At 44.1% G+C, this 17672-nt stretch overlaps 1 protein-coding gene and 1 long non-coding RNA gene across 6 annotated transcripts in view; one reads left to right on the top strand and one right to left on the bottom strand.

Annotated features, from left to right (window-relative positions):
• LOC118367499 (uncharacterized) overlaps positions 1–6905 on the top strand; it is a 10423-nt gene extending 3518 nt beyond the window's left edge. For 2 of the 5 annotated variants that reach the window (XR_004822123.2, XR_004822122.2), the window contains 5 exons: positions 4106–4200; positions 4317–4416; positions 4540–4646; positions 4749–4872; positions 5159–6905. This is a non-coding gene — a long non-coding RNA (uncharacterized LOC118367499). Of the gene's footprint in view, positions 1–4043; positions 4201–4316; positions 4446–4539; positions 4647–4748; positions 4873–5158 lie in introns of all 5 variants that reach the window. The other 3 variants (XR_004822121.2, XR_004822120.2, XR_008090407.1) reach the window with 2 other exon arrangements.
• LOC118367497 (tropomodulin-4-like) lies at positions 6760–17672 on the bottom strand. The gene is made up of 10 exons (XM_035751024.2): positions 17550–17672; positions 12880–13061; positions 12198–12354; positions 11520–11642; positions 8617–8709; positions 8376–8506; positions 8116–8223; positions 7847–7990; positions 7455–7599; positions 6760–7153 (listed from the first exon to the last, which is right to left on the bottom strand). The coding sequence occupies exons 2-10, from the start codon at positions 12985–12987 to the stop codon at positions 7131–7133; spliced, it is 1032 nt and encodes a 343-aa protein (XP_035606917.1). The 5' UTR covers positions 12988–13061; positions 17550–17672; the 3' UTR covers positions 6760–7130.

The following is a 17672-nucleotide window of genomic DNA, read 5'->3' as shown; positions in this document are numbered from 1 at the left end:
GCTGATTTGTAGGGATCCAGATTTTGCAGCTCTTTCAGAACATCAGCTGTCTGATTTGGGTGAAGGAGAAGCAGGGGGGGCTTCGGCAAGTTGCTACGGGGGGTGCAGAGCTGTTGGCCGGGGTAGGGGTAGCCAGGTGGAAAGCATGGCCAGCTGTAGAAAAATGCTTATTGAAATGATAAATTATCGTAGATTAATCAGTGGTGACAGTGTTTCCTAGCCTCAGTGCAGTGGGCAGCTGGGAGGAGGTGCTCTTATTCACCATGGACTTTATAGTGTCCCAAAATGTTTTGGAATTAGTGCTACACGATGCAAATTTCTGTTTGAAAAAGCTAGCCTTAGCTTTCCTAACTGACTGTATATTGGTTCCTGACTTCCCTGAAAAGTTGCATATCACGGAGGCTATTCAATGCTAATTCAGAAAGCCACGGGATGTTTTTGTGCTGGTCAAGGGCAGTCAAGTCTGGGGTGAACCAAGGTCTATACAGTGAGGGGGGAAAGTATTTGATCCCCTGCTGATTTTGTACGTTTGCCCACTGACGAAGAAATGATCAGTCTATAATTTTAATGGTAGGTTTATTTGAACAGTGAGAGACAGAATAACAACAACAAAATCCAGAAAAACACATGACAAAAATGTTATGAATTTATTTGCATTTTAATGAGGGAAATAAGTATTTGACTGCCTCTCAATCACAAAGATTTCTGGCTCCCAGGTGTCTTTTATACAGGTAACGAGCTGAGATTAGGAGCACACTCTTAAAGGGAGTGCTCCTAATCTCAGTTTGTTACCTGTATAAAAGACACCTATCCACAGAAGCAATCAATCAGATTTCAAACTCTCCACCATGGCCAAGTCCAAAGAGCTTTCCAATGATGTCAGGGACAAGATTGTAGACCTACACAAGACTGGAATGGGCTACCATACTATCGCCCAGCAACTTGGTGAGAACGTGACAACAGTTGGTGCGATTATTCGCAAATGGAAGAAACACAAAATAACTGTCAATCTCCCTCGGCCTGGGGCTCCATGCAAGATCTCACCTCGTGGAGTTGCAATGATCATGAGAACGGTGAGGAATCAGCCCAGAACTACACGGGAGGATCTTGTCAATGATCTCAAGGCAGCTGGGACCATAGTCACCAAGAAAACAATTGGTAACACACTACGCCGTGAAGGACTGAAATCCTGCAGCGCCCGCAAGGTCCCCCTGCTCAAGAGAGCACATATACATGCCCGTCTGAAGTTTGCCAATGAACATCTGAATGATTCAGAAGACAACTGGGTGAAAGTGTTGTGGCAGATGAGACCAAAATGGAGCTCTTTGGCATCAACTCAACTCACTGTGTTTGGAGGAGGAATGCTGCCTATGACCCCAAGAACACCATCCCACCGTCAAACATGGAGGTGGAAATATTATGCTTTGCGGGTGTTTTTCTGCTAAGGGGACAGGACAACTTCACCTCATCAAAGGGACGATGGACGGGGCCATGTACCGTCAAATCTTGGGTGAGAACCTCCTTCCCTCAGCCAGGGCATTGAAAATGGGTTGTGGATGGGTATTACAGCATGACAATGACCCAAAACACACGGCCAAGGCAACAAAGGAGTGGCTCAAGAAGAAGCACATTAAGGTCCTGGAGTGGCCTAGCCAGTCTCCAGACCTTAATCCCATAGAAAATCTGTGGAGGGAGCTAAAGGTTCAAGTTGCCAAACGTCAGCCTTGAAACCTTAATGACTTGGAGAAGATCTGCAAAGAGGAGTGTGGCAAAATCCCTCCTGAGATGTGTGCAAACCTGGTGGCCAACTACAAGAAAGGTCTGACCTCTGATTTGGTTTTGCCACCAAGTACTAAGTCATGCTTTGCAGAGGGGTCAAATACTTATTTCCCTCAATAAAATGGAAATCAATTTATAACATTTTTGACGTGTTTTTCGGGATTTTGTTGTTGTTATTCTGTCTCTCACTGTTCAAATAAAAATACAATTCAAATTATAGACTGATCATTTCTTTGTCAGTGGGCACACTTACAAAATCAGCAGGGGATCAAATACCTATTTCCCTCACTGTATCTGTTCTTAGTTCTACAGTTTTTTAATGGGACATGTTTCTTTAAGATGGTGAGGAAAGCATTTTTAAAGAGCAACCAGGCATCCTCTACTGATGGGATGAGGTCAGTATCCTTCCAGGATACCTGGGCCAAGTCAATTACAAAGGCCTGCTCACATGAAGTGTTTTAGGGAGCGTTTGAATGTGATGAAGGGTGGTCGTTTGACCGCGAACCCATTACGGACGCAGGCAATGAGGTAGTGATCGCTGGTAGGTTCCTTGATTATTTGTGTGAAATTGAGGGCATCTAGCTTAGAATGTAGGATGGCTGGGGTGTTAAGCATATCCCAGTTTAGGTCACCTAACAGTACGAACTCTGAAGATAGATGGGGGGGGCAATCAATTCACCTATGGTGTCCAGGGCACAGCTGGGAGCTGAGGGGGGTCTATAACAAGCGGCAACGGTGAGAGACTTGTTTCTGAAAAGGTGGATTTTTAAAAGTAGAAGCTCGCAATGTTTGGGTACAGACCTGGATAGTATGGCAGAACTCTGCAGGCCATCTCTGCAGTAGATTGCATCTCCGCCCCCTTCGGCAGTTCTATCTTGTCGGAAAATGTTGTAGTTGGGAATGGAAATTTCTGGATTTCTGGTGGCCTTCCTAAGCCAGGATTCAGACACGGTTAGGACATCAGGGTTGTCGGAGTGTGCTAAAGCAGTGAATAAAACACACTTAGGAGGAGTCTTCTGATGTTAACATGCACGAAACCAAGGCTTTTACGGTTACAGAAGTCAACAAATGAGAGCGCCTGGGGAATGAGAGTGTTGCTGGGGGCTGCAGGGCCTGGGTTAACCTCTACATCACCAGAGGAACAGAGGAGGAGTAGGATAAGAGTATGGCTAAAGGTTATAAGAACTGGTCATCTAATGTGTTCAGAAGGCATAATAAACAGACAAGGGTATGGTTGGATGTGAGTACAGTGGAGGTAAACCTAGGCATTGAGTGAAAATGAGAGGTTTTGTCTCTTGCGGCACCAGTTATGCCAAGACAATAATCACTAACCAAAACAGCAATAGACAAGGCATATTGACATTAGCATATTGACATCAGCATACCACCCTGCATACCACTGCTGGCTTGTTTCTGAAGCTAAACAGGGTTGGTCCTGGTTAGTTCCTGGATGGGAGACCAGATGCTGCTGGAAGTGGTGTTGGAGGGCCAGTAGGAGGCACTCTTTCCTCTGGTCTAAAAAATATCACAATGCCCCAGGCCAGTGATTGGGTACACTGCTCCGTGTAGGGTGCCGATTTTCGGGTTGGGATGTTATTAAACGGGTGTCCTGACTCTCTGTGGTCATTAAAGATCCCATGGCACTTATTGTAAGAGTAGAGGTGTTAACCCCCGTGTCCTGGCTAAATTCCCAATCTGGCCCTCAAAACCATCACGGTCACCTAATAATCCCCAGTTTACAATTGGCTCATTCATCCCCCTCTCCCCTGTAACTATTCCCTAGGTCGTTGCTGCAAATGAGAATGTGTTCTCAGTCAATTTACCTGGTAAAATAATGGATTAAAAAAATTAGGGAGAGGCATGTGTAGCCGAGTGATCATAGGGTCCAATGAGTAGCATTGAGTCTAGTGCCTCCCCCAAGATCAAACTGACATAAAAAATCAAATGAAACGCAACCTACCGTGATCAGAAATCTCAACTAGTAAGCAAGTCTGGCAGGGGGAGATTTTCTGCATAACACTGTTATCATTGCTGTCAACTGGAATGAATCCTTACCCAGATCTTACTGTTGTTTTCATTTGGCAGACTAAGCACTTCTCATGAGCATCTGTATTTTTCCTAATTCCCGTTCAAGATACACCTGCCTTGTGTGTTCATACCGCCTTGTTTTTGATACAGTTGACATGCTGACATTACACAGAAAGGGGAAAAGACCTTTTCTGTGTAATGTCAGCATATGAATTATGAATGATTTTCCCAAGCAGGAAGCCATATCAAAACCATCTATGAAGGCTGAATGTGCCTACACTAATCCTTTCTGTGCCAGGGATGAAGTGGTTTTATGGAAAGAAAACTCAACTGAAAAATGAGATATCTTAACGAAACCAGGAAAACTATGTTCAAGCTGAAGATAGCCGACAGGTAAAGCTATATAGCTAGCTAAGTTACTCAGAGAAATATTTTGTCTTTGTAAACCTGAGGCTTTAGACTAGTGTAAACCGGAGTGTTGACTATGCGTCATGTTGTTTCCCCCATAGGAACCCTCTAGTTCTGCCCCCCTGTTGACACAGACACGTAAACTCACCCACCACGCCTTATGAAGACTGTGCTATACAACATTTGGCACAAAAAGACCAGGTACTCTATGCTGAAAGTGATATGTTATTGTGAGTAGTTATTATTACAATCACATTTTCATTGATCTTTTTAAAGATGTATTTCCAGTACTAAGTACTAGTTCCGGACTGTGTTCCATTCCAGACTGTGACATCAGCCCCTCCAGCACAAGACTATCATCACCACATCAAACGTCAATGGACAATGATAAGACATAATGTCATTACCCAGTTCCAACAGTAATACACCAGGTAAAGTCTAGATTTATTGTAAATGACATTATCACATTACAAATCTATAATGATTGGTCTCCACCGCTAACCCTTTTGTTCATTGCCATTCATCCTCACTAGTCAATCAGGGATCGTGTCTAATTGTGAGAAATAAGGAAGTGTGTAAGGAGGAGTCAGCCAACGGCGACACAGGAGTCGGAACCTATGACAGCTCAAAGGAGGAGCATTACCTTACATTGAAAAGGTACTATGTAACTAGAAAGTCTTGACTCTCATTCAGCGTCACCGCTAATCTGCATTTGTCAGTTGATTCCAATTTCTCACTGGCTTCATGCATATTTGTAGTTTTGTTTTGAATAGTTTATTAAACTTGCCTTTCCCCATGTGAACATTAGCAGGGTAGTGTGACATCGTTATTCAATTGAGTTGTTTTTCAAATGTGAAGGCTGCAGTTATGCAAGTTCACCACCTAGAGTTCAGTATGCCATTTTAACTTTTCTACCACCTCGCTCTTTCACTTTCTGCCTCAGTGCGGGACGACTGCAGGACAGGAGTGACCCGTGGGTAAAGGATGAGAATGTGGAATTGGATTCAGATGAAGAGGAACCCTCATCCCTCCCATCCTCCCACTGACTCAGAGGGCTGACCAGATGAGCAGCAGGGACCAGACCTCAACGCCAGCACCTTCCCAAAATCCCTAGCCCTTTCCTCAAACCCTGCTGCTGACACAAAAGTCCCATTTGGACATAAATCTGTTGACTCAACAATTATGAATGGCACTCTGTTGCAGTACTGACAACACTAGAAGAGCAGCACTAGAACATCTTGAACTGCCTCCATGCTTCCTTTGTTTACTCTATCTCAGGGTAGACACATTGGTGCTTGAGACAATGCTTTGACTGTTGTCACCCTGCGAGGGGTGGGAAGGGGGACGATTCTCAGCACCCTTTGTGTTATTCCGTTCGCCCATTTTATTTAGGTCCAACACCTCCCCTGTTAAGGCTAAGCTGTGAGCATACCATAAATCATCAGCAGATAGGACAATATTACTGCTAATCTTGGTAGTGTAACCACCGGTTAACATTCTTCAGAAGGTTCTCATTTGTGGCTCACCCCTAGACCACTCTATATATTGGATAACCCCCCCCCCCCTAGAGAAAGCGAGCGTGCGGACGTAACGTGGGTTAGTTTCAAACGATGACGTTAAAATGTGGCAAACTGAGTACCTGATTATTATTTGTGAGCTCATTGCGTGACTGCCACAAGGCGTTTGGAATGTTTGTTGACTGCATCGACACAGGAGCTCAACTGTCTTGTGTGTCATCAAGGCTGATGATGTTATGGAGTTAAATTGTCAATGCAATAAGTCATGTTGACTCTATCATGTTACTTATACTTTCAGATGACTAAACAAAACAATTGTCCTCCACTGCTAACAATGTCTGTTTGAATAACCCAGATACAAGGGAGTAAAATAAAGCACCACTTAACTTAGAACTGTATACCAGGTCAGTCACTAAATACCTTGCATGGTACCCTACATAACTATAAATACACATGCACTTTACTGTGGCTGAATGATCAAAGGGGAATAAATAACCCTGGGAATAGCATCTGGTATGGCAATACTGACCTTAAGTCATGACAAGCCTGGTCCCTGTGCCATTTCTTTACAAGAAATTCTGAAGGTTGCTTAAATTGAGCATGATAATCAAAACGCATTGCTTAATACAGGTATAAAATGAATGTGTACATGTAAAATGGAGCCACTCCAATGCTGTGAAAATCCTCAGAGGTTAGCAGCTGTTTGGTGAGGGTTCATGAATCTCCTTGGGTGCATATGGGTGCCCCCTCCCCTTCAGACCCTTTAAAAGTTGATATATTCTGAGCAGGGTAACTCAAACCCAGAGGACTAGGTTACATACCCAATAGAGGGGGGTAAAAATAGGTTGGGGTTGGGGGGGATCCGGCGGGCTCAATGAGGTATTGAATAGTTACGATTCTCACGATCTCGGAGCACACAGTGTACTCTTGTATCTGCTCGCATCTTGTACCTTGTGTCAGCTCTGAATTTTGAACCATAAACATTATGAATGTTGAAATGGCAAAAATATCACATTCAGCCCATTAAAACAATGAATTATTTAAATGTTTATTAAATGTATTTACAGATATTTTCCTAGATATAGCACCACTACCATGTAGGAGTTTTATCACCTCCATTTTCGGAGTATTATCATGGCGTACTCTAGAAGCATAAATGACACTTTACAACAATGTGACCTATGTATTCTTTTATGATGAATTCAATGGTCTACACAAAGCTGTGGTAAACAAAATGCTTGGACACAGAAATAGAAATGAACACTGAAAGGCTAGTTGCGCCCCATTGACAAAGCTAGCGCAAAGCTGTCAATGGCCGTTTTTAGAGTTGTTAGGTCCAAGGGGCTGAGTTGATTGTGCTCTCAAGACGTGAGCCTATCTTGTTGCTCCACTCTCGTCTCATCTTACTCTCTGTTGACGAACTGGATAGAGAAAGAAAAGGAACGATATGAGTCAGCCAGAGTACATTATCAATGGTCATCCGAAAGCTGAAATACCTCAGTAACAGGTAGAACATGCAGAACACCTAGGACAACAAAACATGAACTGAAATGTCATCTGTCATTATCTCAGAATTATTGCCACTTTCTGAGGGTATTATGACAGCCTTGTCACAAAACCCCCAACAGGAAGAATGTCAAGCGCTTTAAAATTGACCATGGCAGATGACGCACAACTGAAATACAATAATTGACCGTATGCATGCACTCTCCAGACACTCACTTATGTCGTTGTTCCTGGTGATGGCGATGGCTGCTCTAGCCCGAGGCCCCTGCTGGGTGAAGTGGTAGCCGATCTTTACGATGCTGGAGTTGTTCTCCAACATGGTGGCAATCTCCATCTCACAGGAGTCCCCCAGTTTCTGTCTCTAGGAGTGGGGTGGGTCAAAGGATGAAAAGGACTTCAATAACCCCATAACCACACAATACAATCACAGCATTGTCTTGTTATAAGTTTATCATTGTTTTTTCTCTCTCCAAAGTCTTTTCGTGTCTCTTGAGGAACTCAAGGAATTTGTTTTATATTCAGTTGTTTATACAGCATACATGCAGTATGTAGCACTATTCAAATGTATGTATTCATACTACAGCATACTTTGTGTATGGGTGTCTGACCTGGTTGTCGATCTTGATCTCGGTCAACGTGTTGTTGTTGGCCATGGCCTTGACGATGGCATTCATACCCTCGCAGGTGATGAAGTTGGACTCGATGTTAAGACTCTGCAGAGTGGTGTTCTCCTGGAGCATCTCAGCAACAGCCTGGTTCACACACATCCACACTTATGCTACTAGAGTCACATGCATTAGTAACAGGTGAAAATTGCAATAAGGATGTGAAAATGAGGATTCTTTGTGGCTAGTCTGCGGGAGAAGGATGTACTCACAAAGGCCACGGGGTCGTTGCTACGGGTAGCGGCAATGCTCAGATACTCCACGTGGGTGTTGCCCTTCATCGCCTCAAAGATCTCTTTCAGTGTTGGGATGGGAACGTCCTACAGGACAGACAGACGTCAATCACTGTATGCTGATTCAGTACGCCATAACACACGAGGCTACACGCTACCATCAAGGGATCTCATCCTCCATTGTAGAATTGGTCACTGCGTACGTTCAGACCATAGGATTTAAAGCCCACTGGCTTCACCTTGATGTTGTTGAGGTTGACATCAAACAGGCTGCTGTCGTTTTTCTGTATCTGCTGAAGGGTCTCCTCCACGTTTGTGGGGTTGGGGGGCTCGTCTGGGAAGACCTTGAATGCATCTGGTTTTACCACACCTGAAAGCACAGGAGTATCACAGGTTAGTGTAAGACTTTCCTAAACATGTAATATACAGAATACCGTAGTAGGTATGTTCTGCTCTGCTGGTCAATCTCTTCATACGTACTGTTGATGCCCTCTGTGTTGGCGATGGTACCAGTGGTGCCCAAGGCGTCGTAGTACTGCTTGTTGCTCATCAGTGTGTACATTCCCAGAATAGCTGCAAAGAAATGGGACGGATTTATATATCTGGAACTCTCATCCACCATCCAGTAATATTTCCTCAGTTCAACATAATTAATGGTAGTTGTCAGCTGAGACCTTTAGCATGTTATTGTCCCAGTAAGTAATCACAAGGCCTTAATTATAACTAAACAGAGAGTGTATGTGACTGCAATTATTTATGAGGGCATTGTTTTGACAGGCAGGTCTCCCAATCTCAATTATACTCTACACATCTTCACGTAGAGAGGTGTATCTATTTCAACAACTGAATTGTACGTTTACAGTATACACCCAACACTGTGCAGTACATTGTATCATGAGAAATACTTGGTACAGTATTTACCATGTTATGCACGTGCCTACTCTATGTCTGCTTGACCAGATAAGGACATTGTAGCCTCTCCTCAGTTCTTACAGAGAGAGCTGCAGTCCCTGTCTTTAATCTCAGTGCCTCCAGGCCCTAAGGACGTTATGACACCAAACATGAATGTGAGCCATGCAGACACACCAAGCCCAATGTTATTCTAACTGAAAATGTGCCAACACGTAATGAATGGTTATTCGGCCCCTCATTTAGATGCATACATAGACATAGAGGCCATTGTATTGTTCAGTTTGACACCATGCCCTGGGGACGAGTACTTTGAATTCCAAATATGCGGTGACTTAGCTCAGCACTGCTAATTTTACAAGATGGGACGTAGGATGTAGAACAATGGGCTCCTAAAAATATAGACTGGTGCTGCTGTTGCTTTGCTCAAATCTCCAGTAGAGGGCAGCACTTTGAATGCCTCTCCCAGTCTCATTACAGTCAGCCCCTCGCCACCAAACTGTGTCACACACCAACTGCTGTGACAGCAAACCCCCACCGGCCCCTGCCCCCGGGCTCCGACCTGGGGCAGGCTGGGAATTATGGGAGGGAAGGCCTTGTGAGGAGAGAGGGATCCAGAGTCAGCTGGTCTGGTGCAAAATGTGCCAATGTCACCCGGCTTGACTCTACAGTAGCTTTACAGTACAACCCAGCCTCTCAATAATAACAACAATTCCCAAAATACCATCAGTATTATTAAGAGTAAAAAGTATCCATTAAATCTCTACCGACTGAGGTCTCCCTCCCTTGCTGCTGGTGGAGCCGGCCAGGCAGCTATGCTATTGTGGACTCAGATCCAGCCCTAAACAAAGAGTGACAGAGGCTAACGAAAATTTAATCCTCATCTGGACTCCCTCCAGGGTCAAAACTTTGTTCTCAATGAGGGGGTTAATGACAGGCTAATCTATGTGGACACACAGTTCCACTCCCCAAACTCCCCCACTGTGACTTTCCAGACACCTATGCTCTGTGTGTGTGGCTCTGCCATTAAAGGAAAAGCAGTTAGGAGGCCTGCCCCTCGGACTGAGGCAGGCCTGGCTCCCTTGCACAGTGGGTGGATACGGACGGGGGATTTAACTATTGTGATAAACAGTGTTTGTTCTGGGCCATACTCTGAATGATATATGCATAAGGGTGTTATGGTCTCGAATGGTTGTGTAGCTTAAAAGAGGATTCTCATCGAATTAGATATCATTTGGAAACAAAAAATGTACTCTTGTGATTTTTGGGTGAAAATCTCCTATATCAAATTGAACCATAAATAACTTTGTTGTTTTGAAAACAATGTCAGAGAGCACAGATGCAGTAAATGATGAAGTTCTTGTTAGGCGTTGTTATGAAGTAAGCACAGTGAGAGTGTAAAAACCACCAACAAATCTGGTTGGTACTGTAAGTGTTGACCGCACGAGACCAAAATATCTGTTGAACGCATGTTCAAGCTGAACTGAACTCATTTCACATCTCCATTGGGGTAAACATGAAAAAAAATGAAAACTTGTTGATTCAATGAATTACCTTTAAAACAAGGTTGCCTCTTGTTTGGTATAAATTGATATAGTAGCTTTACCTAACAGACAAGTCTTTGACTCCCTCCCCATCCCTCTTTCCATTCCTTCCTTCTTTTGGTGGCTCTTGGCCAGCTTATTTTCGTGTTGCTGCTGAGCGCATGGAATTGGAGCCCTCCCATGCCATGTCCCACATCCAATGTCTCTGCATGTCTCTATGTGTGGGAGTGGGTCTGTGAAGCACTGGAACAATTATACTATGGATCAATGAGGAATGGAATAATATGGGTCTATGACAAAATAACAAAATAGGCCAGGGTCACTGTAAACAATTGGGTTCCAATACACAGGGCTGGCTGTGAGCCAATGAGGTAACCATGGGCTGTTTTCCCCTAAGGTGGGCGGGGCCACAATGTTCTATCTACCGGCTGGGAGTATTGGGCAACATCACATTGAAACAATGTAAGGACACAGAGGGATAGGGCGGCAGGTAGCCTAGGTAACCATGGGCTGTTTTCCCCTAAGGTGGGCGGGGCCACAATGTTCTATCTACCGGCTGGGAGTATTGGGCAACATCACATTGAAACAATGTAAGGACACAGAGGGATAGGGCAGCAGGTAGCCTAGGTAACCATGGGCTGTTTTCCCCTAAGGTGGGCGGGGCCACAATGTTCTATCTACCGGCTGGGAGTATTGGGCAACATCACATTGAAACAATGTAAGGACACAGAGGGATAGGGCAGCAGGTAGCCTAGCGGTTGGGCCAGGTAACAGAAAGGTAGCTGGTTGGAATCCCTGAGCTGACTAGGTGAAAAATCTGATGATGTGCCTTTGAGCAAGGCACTTAACTCTAAATGCTCCTGTAAGTCGCTCTGGACAAGAGCATCTGCTAAATGACAAACAATGTTTTTTTAAATTATAGATTCTCACCTGCGATGTCACACATCTCAGCATCTGTGGCATTCTTCAAAGCCTCCTCCAGCTCAGGCTCCAGGGTGATCTGCTCATGGTCGGGGATCTTTCCATGGCCCTCCTTAGGAACAAATGCTCTCCCTGGAGAGGAACAGAGAGAGAGAGAAGAAGGAGAGAAGGAGAGAGAAAGGCACACATACAAAGGGACTGTCAGGGCAACAAGTATCCAAGGGGTCATTAGCAGACTGTGTAGCACACGTGTTTGTTTGGTACAATCGAGGGGGAAATGTTTGTTCTCTCAGTAAGTATCTTGTATCATATAACATTCTTTGAGACGATAAAAATTGCCATGATTGTAATTATGCCCCTTACAGTGGATTTGTCTGTTGTGGTAAAAAAAAAAAAGTATTTGGATTGTTTCTGAAAACACTAAGAACACCCTGGTTTATATGGGCTTTGTGAATAAACTCCAATAAACTACATTTTCTATTGTATAATTGTATATGCATCTCATTTCCATATCAATGTTACACAAACTGCTAAAATTGCACTTTTAAGTCATCACTTACCATTACTTATTTATAAAGTTCAAAACATTGGATTGTTTTTCAGTTTAAAGCAGTGGTTCTGAAACTGTGGGTCGGGACCCAAAAGCCACTCATGTAAGAGCCCCGCACCCCCCTTCCCCTTTCTTACCTTTCTTCTCGCCAGTAAAGGGCACCAGGTCGTCTCTGTCCTCGTGCTCCAGAGCTGTTTTCTCTAAGTGATCCAGCAGGGCGTCACGGTCAAACGCCCCCGTTGGGCTCTTCTTGGTCTGGTCACGCTGGCGGTACCCGGCTGGCAGGATAGCATTCTGGGACAGAAACAGTAGGGGTCAGAGGGCATGTGGACATTGTACAAAGAGTTCTGAATCCTCTGGGGTTCTAGTAACTGGTTGTGTGAGACTGTGTTTTTTTAGATGTTGTAAAATGGATTTATATGATTTATGACTACAGTATAAAGCTACGTAATCCCCAGCGAATTCCCAAGTCTTACTATGTCAGAGAACAAGATAACATGGGGATTGTGTTCTGTGTGTATCAGTGAATCTGTTGTACAAGGCACGCCAGGATTGTGGGTTCGGTTCCAGGGCCACCCACACAAAATGTATGCATGGATGTCGCGTATGGAAGTCGCGTTTGGATGGAAAGCGTCTGCTAAATGGCATATTATTATTATTATTATTATTATTATTATTATTATAATATGAGCCTTGTGCATTCCTCAGTCTTTGAGTCCTAAAGGCTTCCCCCATGCCGATATATTGTGTGCTGGAGGTATCTTTTCTACAATGAATTCTCTTTTTTTGTCACCAGGGGCCCTCTGGGGCCCTCAGTACCTCGGGGTCCATCTCCTGCAGCTCACACTCTAGCGCCTCTATCTCCTCGGGGCTCATCCCTTTAAGGATGGCATCCTCGTCGATGTCCCGGGGGTCGCTTTTCGACATGTCTGCAGGCTGGCTGGGCTCCTAGCTAGGGTCACAAACACACCACACACCCCTGGGGTAGAGCAGGGCACTGTCTGTGGGGAGAGGCAAGAGAAAGGAGAGGGTACACTTGTGAGACAGGGATACAGATTGGACAGCTCTTGACAGATATGACCTCTGATAATAACAGTGAAGGATACTATGTGTTGGTGTCCTGTTAGAACTAGCCAGTGTGACAGAACCTGGGTAGCTAGGACTTAAGCACACCAGCTATTTTCATGGACTGTGTCTCGTGAGCAACTTACGATCTCCATTGAGTATTATTGTTGCCAGTCCACAGTGTTGCCTCTATGAGGGTATGATGGTAATAATAACTGTATTTCCAGTGATCAACACACATTTCACTGGAGAACCCTGCGGTACACATGAATGCACAAATAAGCACTACTGGGCTACAATGCACAAACACTGCAACATTTGAACTGAGCACTCCTTTTCCCTCCGGAAACTGAACTGAAATGAACACACTCCTATAGAACTGAAGCTATGGATTCAAAAGGTAGAGGTAGAGAGCGAGGGAGAAGGAAAGAAAACGTGAAGGAGAGGGAGAGAGAGTGCAGGTTCTTTGCTATTCTTAGTTCCAATGTGGTGAGCTGGGGGTTTAGAGTTACAGAGGCGAGGACAGCGGAGCAGAGGGATGCGTTCCCTTATTTATCACTGGCTGACACCCGCTAGCGGCCCCACCCGTATTCCCTCTACACCCACCGGTGGACAAGCCCCGATAGAGACACAACACAGATCTGAGGTCAGTTTCAAGCGAGAGATGAGCTCAACCATGAAACAAACACAAAGCCTTGGCACTCAGTGGAATAAATACAACAACAATATCATACTGTATATACCTCTGGCAAAACAGGTGACTCATAGGTATGAGTGACACACCTATCAAGTGTAGGGTCAAAGCCATTTACATATTCAATTTTAAATCCACATTCATTTCATATTAGTCTTATTAGGAAATGTTTTCAGAATTGATCCTAATTGTTGACCCTGACCACTTATATGGTAAATAAAACACAAAATTGGACCTTTATGTGAGGAACCGTAAGTTTACCATTGAAACCGAAAAAGTTCTATGAGAGCTATTCAAGGTTACTGACAAGCTCAAGTCAATGATTGGCAATTTAACACTCCAAGTCAATAACAGAAAACCTCATTCATCCATCAATAGGAAATCAATGTCCTGAGTGTTGAACACGTCCATTAGCAGCTGATTGTTGTGGTGTCTAACCTTGTTCCTTTCTGCAAAGGTAACAGTGGTGTGCTTTGCAGCCCTAGATCAAGTTACAATGTCAAATGTTATTAGAGTGGCCACACACACATCTTGTGACTTATTGCAAACACACACCGACACACCTTGTGACTAACGAATAGACTGCATTCACTGAATGCTTAGTCTACCTGTAAATAATGCTCTGGGGATGACAATACCCTTTGTGTGTGTGTGTGTGTGTGTGGTGTGTGGTGTGTGTGGTGTGTGGTGTGTGGTGTGTGTGGTGTGTGTGTGTGTGTGTTTTGCCATGTCGTAATTAGTGAGTTATCATAGAATTACAGTAAAACATACCATTACCACAGAAATATTGTAAAGGGTGTGTATAATAACTTCAAGTGTGTGAAGTGTTTTCATGTGTGACGACGGCATGTGTCCATGTATGTTTGTGCTGCATTGTGCTGAGGGGACACCTCGTCAGCTGACGAGGGGACACCTCGTCAGCACAATGCAGCTCTAATGTGTTAAGCCAATGACACAAACATTGGATCAAACAGCTGAGTGTGTAAACAGATGGAAGTGATTATGGAGCAAACAACTGTATGTACCTTTAAGTTGACATCTTTCCCTGATGAGGACGTAGTGCCAAGAAGCATTGGCATTTTGTTTGTTCTTTTGCACATTGCAGGAACAACTTGGACTTGACTGGATGCAAAAGCAGCACGGCTTTCTCCTTTTCTCAGTTGTATGGACAGATGAGAACAAACTTACAACTTCATTGAGCTACATTCAGGTGTAACACAACTGGGCAACATCCAAACATGAATCTCCTGATTCAACTGCACCAAAGCCCTTGAGCCCATGAGGTTTGTTTGAATAAATAGGCTGCGTGAACTATCGCGCTGAGTTTTACAACATCCTTGCCACAGTATACAACACTACCAAGTGCAGAAGTTTTACTGTGTATGAATGAGACTATACCATTTCAGCACAACAGGTGTTCTATCTGAAACCTTAAAAAGCCTTCTGACAAATGTGCTTGATAAGTGTTCAAGAGGCAGAATGCCATGTTTTGATTTATTATGTGATTTTAATGTGCTTTTAAACATACAGCTTTCAGAATTTAATGAGCATGTTTCATATTCCTGTGAGATGTCAGACTGGAAAGTAGTGCGCACACACTGGTCCATAGTATTCTCATTGGGTTCCAATGGGAACCAACCAACCTAGTATCTGAGGGGAACAGTGTCACCTGACAAAGCCTGCTGGACATTTCTTTCAATCTGGAATCTCAACCATTCCCTGCACCTGGGTTATGCCTGGCTAAGAGATTAATTTGGTAAAGATAGTTATTTAATCGCTACACACTACTTAACCACATACCACTTCAAGCATCTTTATCTTAGTTGTGGCCGCTAACCATCTGAGGAGTTGGTTAGCAAAATCCCAGCGACCTGTGCCGCTCCGGGGGACCTCTGGTTCAGCCAATCAAAACTTCAGAAAATTGACACCTGGCTGCACAGAAAGCCACTCGGAGCACATCTGTTGAGAGGAGTGGGGACCACCAAACTGGTGCATCCACTTATATATTCATCATGGCTTTATGTTCATTTCCCATCAACTGCATGGCATGGTGGCCATGGTGTCACACGCTGTTGTGTTAGAGAGGCTCTGCTTTTTCCACTAGTGTCATCTGGTTCTGACAACGCTCACTCCCACTTTGTAATCTCAGCTACTCTGTGCAGGTCCACTAAAAGCTTGTGGAGCCGTGGGACCAAATTAAGGGTCCACAAGCTGTATGGTGATGTCCACTCCAAGTTTAATATCCTACAAAGTCCAAGTCTCTGAGAGGTACAAAGTTACAACAACTCATACAAAACCACTGTCTTGTTGTACAGTCAAAAGTGACTGTTCGTACAATGTTCCGACAAACCACATGACTTGGGTGATACTGGAAAGATCATTAGAGAGAGGGCCCAAAGTGTCAAAGCAGTGAGTCACTCCTCCGTTTGACAGGTCAAAATATTTCACATTATTGTGTAAAATTCCAAATCAACTGCAGCTTAATTTTAGCTTCACAGGTCAGCTACTTCCAATGGTGTAAATCTTTCCCGGCTTTGGCTGCGGCATTCACCACACACTGGAGTTCCACTTGGAGGACTTAAAGCAACTTGTCTGAGAATATCGTCTACTGTCCAACATGGAAGGGTTGTTGTTCCACTGAATTGTGGGAGGAAAAAGAGGCAAAGGTACCTGAAAAATGTTAATGCTCATATTTTTGATTTAGCTGAGGAAACTGTTCTCATCTACATTGTATGAACATATGTTCTTGGCTTCCATGGTATTTGCCATTCACCATAACTACAATGTTTTGATGACAACACATCAATATGGAAGTTTTCATAGCCTGAATGCAAGTAGAATTGCTTTTAAAGTACAAGCAACTGTTCAGAAAATAGTAAGAACTATCTAATAGGTGGGAATATATCTTTACAGCAATACAAGGACATTGTAATTCAGCTCCATGCGTCTCTAAGCTGCCGTAAGTCCACATCGTTAGCCACGGTGAATACACACATTTTGTGCCTGTTTTACAGACTTTAGCACAAATCAGCTGCAACTGGCCCTAAAGACGCCTTGATCCAGCCAACACAGCTATTCAAACGTCATGTGCAACAGTGAAGTTAGCTGAGAGTGGGGTTGAGGGACGACCCCTTAAATCTACCGTCCCCTGAGACAACACCACAAAAGTGTAGAGCGATGGACAGCTATGAGATGACCCCAGCATACCATAAAAAGATCTTCAATTGAGTGACAATACTTTAGCTTAGGGTTTCACTGGACTCCCATAGGAGAAACAGGAAAACGTCTCTGCATACTTCCAGTCAGATGCAAATGTATTTAATTGTGGCTGAGCTTTCGGTCAGTCAACCTTCATCAGAGCACTGGACTCCCATTGGAAATGTCCAACTGTCAACTGTCAAAGCCGTGGCCAAAATAATCCAAGGCAATTAGAAGACCAACACACCAACTTCTACAGTCAAAGTTAAGTATTCAAGCAATACCAACATATTCCAATGTTGGATGAAATTAACCTGCTATAAAGTCGTTCAATTCTAATGATGTCAAACCATATTCACAAACTCGTCTCCCTAACTTTTCTGTCCCTGACACAGTCTCTCACACACAGACACATGCACATTGGGTATAGCTTAGCCCCAAGCAGACACAGAGAGAGAGAGAGATTAAAGAAAGGGCCACCCTCATGCCAACGGTATCCCCACAGTTGAGAGAGAAGCAGCCTCCCACCTACCTTCACAGAGTTGCAGTGCTGGAGCCCTCTACAAGGCAAAGCCTGCTGTTGGAACCTGAGAATGGTGGTTCTCTTTTTTCTATCCCCTCCCACCGGTTGTCTTTTTTCTATACCCCCCTCCCC

Source organism: Oncorhynchus keta, chromosome 34 (assembly GCF_023373465.1).
Source record: "Oncorhynchus keta strain PuntledgeMale-10-30-2019 chromosome 34, Oket_V2, whole genome shotgun sequence".
NCBI classification, from domain to species: domain Eukaryota; kingdom Metazoa; phylum Chordata; class Actinopteri; order Salmoniformes; family Salmonidae; genus Oncorhynchus; species Oncorhynchus keta.
This window is presented reverse-complemented; position numbering and strand designations above follow the sequence as displayed.